The 7746-nt window shown below is 42.4% G+C and overlaps 1 protein-coding gene across 1 annotated transcript in view; it reads left to right on the top strand.

Moving 5' to 3' along the window:
* Positions 1 to 7746, top strand: part of LOC102288571 (membrane-associated guanylate kinase, WW and PDZ domain-containing protein 1) — a gene marked incomplete in the record, with an annotated part of 60782 nt that overhangs the window by 17755 nt on the left and 35281 nt on the right. The window contains 2 exon segments of the mRNA XM_042224448.1: positions 6548 to 6599; positions 6681 to 6927. Of these exon segments, the coding sequence (XP_042080382.1) occupies positions 6558 to 6599; positions 6681 to 6927 (289 nt within the window).

Here is a 7746-nt window from a genome sequence, read left to right as displayed (position 1 = left end):
GACACAAAGAAAAGGAAACGAGGCCACAGCGAAGCGAGCATCCTCACTTCAAGGATCTCAGTGAGTGACTGACATACATATGACCTGCTGAATATTAATCCACTCACACAGAACATCACACTCCGAAACTGCAGGCAGAGGACAGCAGAAGGAATTAAGGATCAAATTAGTAATTTGTTCTCTCAAATGAGTTCCTTCACCACCAACCTCGGAGACAGCGTGTGAGCTAAACGAGACACACGAGCTGCTTAAAGCATAGGAAGCCTACACAGCTGCATATGACTCTGACCATGCTTCAGTTATCAACATGATCTTAAACTGACTTGAAGGAACAAATGCAATAAAATTAATAATCAAACTGATTAATAATTCATGACTGCTTATTAGTTAGTTTCATTGCTGATTGCCAATTCCAATGCCACCCACTCTCCTTCTCACAACACCTACACTTGACCGTTGAGAAAAAGAAGACAAAATCAAATATCTGTGATTATTTTGCTATAAAGTGGAAAAAACTTCCAGTTTAAAACTTCTTCTCCTTTAGGCAGCGTGACACAGGAAGAGCACACACATCTGATGCTTTCATTTCATGTTTATAGGATGGTGCTTTGTGTTGATTGTCATGTTTTTGCTGACTTTTAATAGAATCATTGTTAGGCTGCCTGGGTCGTCGACCCGGTGTTTTGTGTCTTTGGTTTTTTGAGTTTGTTTATTTCATTATGTTCTAGTTTTCTTTGTCTAAAGGGTTAAAGGTATATTCTAAGTTTAGGTTCTCTGAGTGGTTTATGTTAGGTTGTTTGCTGTCAGTAATTATGTTTACCTCCCTCTAGCCGTGTCTTGTGTTTTGTGACTCTCGTCTCGGTTTCATTCCTCCAGTCTCGAGTGTTAAGCTTGCGTGTCTTGAGTTCAGTCTGTGTGCTTCCTGTCTTATTTTGATAGTCCCTGTCCACTTTGTCTCATTAGCTCTGATTTGTCCCAGCTGTGTTTCCCTCCTGTCTCCCATTCCCTGATTGCTCCCTCTGTGTTTTCCTTGGTCTGTGTTGCGATCTCCCTGGTTCCATGTTGTGTGTGCTGCCTGTTTCAGCCTTGTTAATAGTTCCAGTTTAAGTCTGTTTTTCTACTGTGTAGCAATACATCTGAGTTTAGTCTGCACTTTGGGTCCACCATTGCTGCCTGCCACACACAGTACATGACAGGTATAGATACAGCCAGCATGACAGCAGACATACAGAGTTTGTCCAGTTGTCCAACCAGAATATTGGTGGTTTTTCTACATTTAGAGTCATGCAGCACACTGGAGGCAGGAATCAAGCTGAAACGGCTCTTATATTTTTAAATTTAAATATGAAAATATACAGAACCAGAAAGCTCTATGTAGGCTTGGACACCTGGAATACTGAGGTGGGAACACATGGCTAATGCAGACGATTTTCTTTTCCCTGTATTTTTATTTTAGGACCGTGAGGTAGCCGTTGCTATGATTTGGTGCTATATAGATAAAATTGCATTGAACTGATACAATACTGAACACAGAAGATATTGAGGAGTAAGGTTATAAGGTTATAAACAAAATGAGGCAGGGGGAAGTAATCAGAACAGAAGACACAGATGGCAACAATTACCAAAATAAAGCAAGACACAGCTGAACGAAGAACACAAGAGAAACTGAAATACAAAGACAAAAGTCAAGAATAGAAGAACACAAAGGGGAATTTACTAAATAAACACAAGGATCTCCAGAACAGAAGGCATGAAATTATAGCATACAGCACTTATATAAGGTATCAGGCAATAAACATGACACGCAAACACTAAGAAATAACACAACACTAAATTCCAACAATGCAGACACATAACCTTAATCCAAAGAAAACCAAAAGCATCAAACTAAAGAAACCCCAGAGCCCCAAAACTCAAAACCCTGGCTCTGAAACCAAGGGACGTGACAGAATGCGCTTTCTCTTTGTTAATTCATTGATATTGTTTTGTAGTAAACAAATAATTACAATCAAATCCCAAAAGTTGATTCTGTTCATCTGGACGAAGCGTTTTCAGTGGGAGAAACGTTTTGTCACTCAGGTTTCTCCAATCTTATAAACAGTACATTTGCATAATGACTGAAACCAGCCCACAGGAACAAAGGGCTGGAAGGTCAGTTCCTTCATCATTAATATGCAAATTGTCATGGCCACTGATCAAACGCCACTGATCAATGGCCATGAGAACCATTCACAGAGAGTTGGGGAATGACTCCGTGTTCAAACCAGCGTTCCTCCCTGTCCTGTTACATCCTCATCCTTGAAAGAGAGTCCACTGGCCTGTAGGTGTGAATAGACTGCAGAGTCCTGGCCCGACGAGTTCGCTCACAGAGCCAAAAAGTAGATAAACCAAATAAGATGACCCACCCACCCATAATTTGCAATGCTTGGGTCAAGGACAGAGAGAAGAGATTCTATAAGAGACATTAGAAATAGGATCAAAAATATTTTAATTACTGACAACAGAAAGATGCTGTTACAAGAAATCAGCATACAGATGTAAGAAAAAATATGACATTTATGTGGGATTTGTAACTAACTAAGGGTGTGTCTTACCCTGATTTACCTTCAGCGTTCCAACCCAGGAATAATCTCCTACTTATGAATTATTCTCTGAAGAAAACTCAAACAAAACATTTTGTTTTTGTACCTAAAATAACTACCTGACAAAAATCTGACTATGAGTAAACTGATATCAAATGCTCGCTTGCATACATCCCAAGTGTCCTACAATAAATGTGTAATAAAAGTACAGTAAATATCCAGCTGCGATATGACTGCTTTATATGGCGTTGTGTTTTGACTGACGTGTGTGTGTAAGCCTGTTATAGTGAGCTGTGGAAAACTTGAGCTTCTCTCAGGCTTTAGCGTGAATAAACGATCAGTGAGGGTTGTCTCGAGTGTTTATTACCCCTCATTGAAGGTCACAAAACTGTTTGCTTGCCTCACCGACGCTTTCTTTAGAAGGACGCACACATTCCTGTAAACACATGTACATAACGCGAGCAATGAGTCCACTCCCTAAACACACTCTGACTTACATCACGCTGTGAACCCTGACCAGGCTTATCAGCAAAAGAGGCCACGGAAGTGAAAACGAGCGAGGGACACAAGTAGAAGAGGATTAAAGAGGACAACCAAGGAGCTAAGAGGAGAAAGAGACACCAACACGGCTGCTGAGATAGTTGGAGATGGCAGCTGAACGCGCAGCAGCTCACAGCGTTGATTTGTAAAGGTACGCCACACACGCTCGAGTCAAACCACCGAGTGTTGGGAAAGGCTTTTATTTTGTACGACTAAAGCGAAAGAGGTGACAGCCAGGAAGTGAAAGGGAGAGAGGGGACTGGAGTAGGGGCGAGCGAGCATGTGTTAATGATGTGTTAATAGCGGCACATGTCGAGCTCACGCTGCGACGAGTGTCACCGCACATCCTGACAAACACGGCTCAGCCTCCAGATCCATTCACCACAGCTCTGTGCATCCTCTGCTTTAATTCTCTCTTTATTTACCTTCTTGCAACCTTCTTTTGCACCTCGCTGCCTTCTTTATCTCATCCTTTCCTTCTCTCCTCGCTACCTTATTTACTTTCTTGTCACTTTATTCACTTCCTTACTCTATTCTTTAATTCCTTTCTGTCTTATTTATCACCTCACTAACCTATTTGCCTTCTCACTGCCTTCTTTAAATCCTCGGTACATTTCTTACCTCTTTATTTCTTACCTCTCTAACTCTGTGCTGCCTAATATGTCTCCTCACAACCTTCTTTACCTCATCATTACCTTCTTTAATTCTTTGCTACTATTTGTAGCTCCTCACTGCCTTTTTTTTTTTTTTTTACCTCCTTGCTACTTTATTCACATCCTCATTTCCTTCCTTAACCCCTTCTTTACATTCCCATTACCTTCTTTACATCATTAACTTCTCCGGCTCCATTACCACATCCAAAGAGGTTGTGAGTTAGTTCAGGTAGTTTGTGAGTTGTTTCTCTGTGATCCTCTTTTCCCTCCCTCCAGTCAGTCGCAGCAGATGGCTGCTGCTTCGTGAGCCGGGTTATGCTGGAGGTTTTCTCCCCTACGCTCACCACATGCTGCTCACTGGGCTTCTCTCTCTAATGTTTTAGGGTCCTTACCTTACGTGATGAAGCTTTATTGAGATGACTGTGGCCATCTATTGTCTTCTGCTTATCCAGTTAAGGTGGAGCTGGAGTATATCCCAGCTGTCACAGGGCTAAAGGGGTACAGCTCAAACTGGTCGCAGTCTATTGCAGACAATATGTTATATACACTTCGCTCTGAGACTGAGGGTTTGCAGGATATTTAAAAGATGAATGAGAGGCAGAGCCTTCAGCTTTCACGCCCCTCTTCTGTGGAACAGGCTAAGGATTCGGGAGACAGACACCTTCTCTACTGATCTGTACTAATGAACGAACTGTAATCAAAAAAGCTACACGATTGAGCTTAAAACATCACTTTTTTGGTCCTTGATGGATCTTCACCACTGGGCCAGAGGTGGCTGAAGTCACAGGAACTGAGAGGTGCAGGCGTTAAGATAGCATCTCAGTGCTCGTTTGTACTTAATGTAAAGTCGTCAGTCTCATCACTGATGGTGCGCTAGAGCGCGAATTTCAAAATAAAAGATGCTTGACTCCTCACCTTTGGGTGTAGAAACTGTGGATCTGAAAACTTCTCGGTTGTAGCTGCAGACACAGCTCTCATCAGCATTGATGAGCCTCCACACGACATCTAGCTCAGGTCCATTTAAGTGTGAGGTCTGTGGTGAATTGTTGAACTGAGCGGTCAGGACAGGATGTCGGCTCTGGAACGAAGATGACCTTCAATCGTGAGTGGCTAAATTTTAATCAGCCTTGGCTTTTTGAATTTTATGCAACTATCCCTGGAACTTTTTAATCGCACCTTGTAAAAAAATTGAATTGCATGGGTCATTTCATATAAACATTTAGCTGAAGGTCTTTCTGTAATAACCTCATTAGAGTAGGTTTGTGGAGCTGCCTACATTCAAACCTCCTTCCACGCTTCCAAGCCAGGAAGCCTTGCTGTCCCCTCGTCTCCTTCTCTCTTTAATCCCTAAAATAAGCTGCCTCATGTCCTCACTTCCAGGAAAGCTTCCTTGCTTGTGTTTTTGTCAGTCAGATAAATTTTGAGGCTCAGATTGTGAATTGCTGCTCAGGGACGACATTGTTTGTTTCTTCACTGACTCCCACATTCACATATGCTCATCCATATTTAATGTACTACGTCTGGTAGCCTGTGTATGTGCCCGTGTGTGTGTGTGTGTGTGTTTCCCTGTGGGTATAACTGTGTATAAATGCAACGGTGGCAGTGACGAGTCTGTGTTTGTGCATACATGAGTGTGTATATGATTGTGTTTAACGCTGTGACTGTGTGTGTGTGTGTGTGTGTGGCTCCCTGCTGTCTGCCACCATCTGCTGTTCCCTCAGACTGGAGCAGCGAGTCGATGAGTCTGTGGAGGAGCTGGTCTCAAACAGGAAGCTGAACTCTGCCGATGACATGTTTTTCTGCTGCTTGGGGTCAAAATTAAAATGCGGCAGAACAAAAATGTCTCGTGGTCGGCAGTTTAGAAGTTTTACTGAGCAAGGACGCAAAAAAGACAAGGTCTTTCCTTCTAGTAAGGGTATGAGGACACAGAATCTTCTTCTTCTAAAGGAAACAAAGAAGGAAAGAAGTTTCTTAGACACCTTGTTTGGCCTTTTAAGTGAGGAGGCTAGGAAAGTAAGGGTAAAGAAGTTTCCTAATCAAATAAATAGGAGAAAATAAGCTTCCTGTAGTAAGGAAAGAAGAAGGTAAGTCATGAATAGAAGTGGGGAAAGAAGGTTCGTGTCCTATTAAAAATTTAGGATGAATCCGAGTTAGATAGCAAGAAGTTAAAGAATCAAAGTAGGAGGCTTGTTAGGGGGTAAGGAAGCTTCCAATGCATCCTATGTCAATAATGAGGAAACAACACTTCTGATTTTTCTGCTGGAAGGAAAACGCAAACTTGAGTTTTCCAGAATCAACTTCTGGTCTGGTCCTTAAAATCCTGAGTAGTGGGTGGATGTCACGAGATGTCAACTGCAGCACATTTGTAGCTTAAAACTAATAACAAGAAGAAGAATTAAAAAAAGACTGCATTATCGTTCAAGTAAGATACGAAAGCTATTTATCCAAATTACTGTCGTCCGCTTCAGTCTTTCCGAGTCCTCTCTGGCAGAAAACAGTGACACATTGATGGATCAGTTAATTGGAAAACTGAAGAACTGGATCTGAATTTTAATCCAAGAATGTAAATCTGAGTTGCTGTCAGGGCAGAAGTTAAATTATCAGTTTTTCTTGACGCGTGGAGATCTGCTTCACGGAGCAGCTACAGCTGAACTGCTCACAGAATGATCAGAGTCATTCTGCCAGCGTTTAGTTCAGATCACCTGTCAGCGTGAGCCGATGAAGTCTGCTGTTGAGCTCGCTCAGTGACTTCCTGTGTTCTTGTGTCTGCAGCTCAGCCGCCATGTCTAAAGCGACGGTGAAGAAGCTGCACTGGCGCTCCAAGGTACTGAAACGTGCAACGCCTGCAGTGACAACGGAGGTGAACCATTTCCTGTGAGAACTTCATCCTCTGTGTCGTCTGCAGGTGCAGGAGAGCTTCGTCCCGCTGGGCGGCGGCACCGGTGGCTCGGGGGAGCTGGGGCTGGCCATCGGGGGCGGGGCTGACTATGGCGAGTTCCCGTTCGTCACGGCCGCCCCCGGGGGTGGACCCACGGTGGGCGACATCATCCTGGAGATTGGAGGGACACCTGTGTTGGGAATGACCCTCGGTGATGTCAGAGGAGTCCTGAACTCCTGTCCTCATCCAATCAGAATCAAGACTGTCTCACCAGGTGAGAGAAAAGTTTGTTAATGACCTGATGGGGATGTTTGATGTTTAGTTTGTTCATCTGGAAAACATAAAAGAAGGAAAATTGGTCACTTATTTCACTTCTTATTTGTTTGTCTTTATTGGCTGAAACGGGCTCCATAAAATGTCTCATTAACCTGACACGTGTAATGTTCACATTGAGATGCTCAAAGGGATTTTTATGAAGCTAAAACAAATATATATAATAATATAAGTTAATTACTGGCTGACTGAAAGAAGAGTAATCTGCACTGCTTAATAACTCTTTCAGTTGTTTTTATCTTGTTTGAATCTTGAATCTCATGATTTGGTTTTATCTGACATAATTTTTCACCCCTCAGCTGTAAAAGGTGACCTCAAGGTCAGAGGTCAAGCTTTCTTAAATTCTTTTGAATGTGATAACTTGAGAACAAGGCGATGCAGGATTTTGAAATTGATACCATAGATGTATCTACTGTGAGGCTGATGGGTATCATTGGCGCACGCCAGTATTTTTGTCATTATTATTAATGACAAAAAAGCAAAACTGTGATTATCAACAAAGATTTAGTCAGCTTCAGTCGAGGAGACACGGCCAAAGAGACACTTCTTTTCGGTTATAATAAGCTAACTGTACTTTCATGTAACATTTTATTCTGAAAAGAAACTACTTCCTGCAGTTGTCAGATCATTGTAGTGAGGAGTATGCGGCAGTTTAAGATATAAGCAACGGAGTGAAATAGAGGTAATTCAAAACTGTTCTCAAGTTCAGCATAATGGCACGTGCTGCATGACTGTGACATCATATCCTGTATTTCTGTGT

Source organism: Haplochromis burtoni, unplaced genomic scaffold (genome assembly GCF_018398535.1).
Source record: "Haplochromis burtoni strain Fernald_Lab_line unplaced genomic scaffold, NCSU_Asbu1 Contig_138, whole genome shotgun sequence".
Classification (NCBI taxonomy): Eukaryota; Metazoa; Chordata; class Actinopteri; order Cichliformes; family Cichlidae; genus Haplochromis; species Haplochromis burtoni.
The sequence above is the reverse complement of the archived record's forward strand: the minus strand, read 5'-3'. Positions and strand labels throughout refer to the sequence as shown.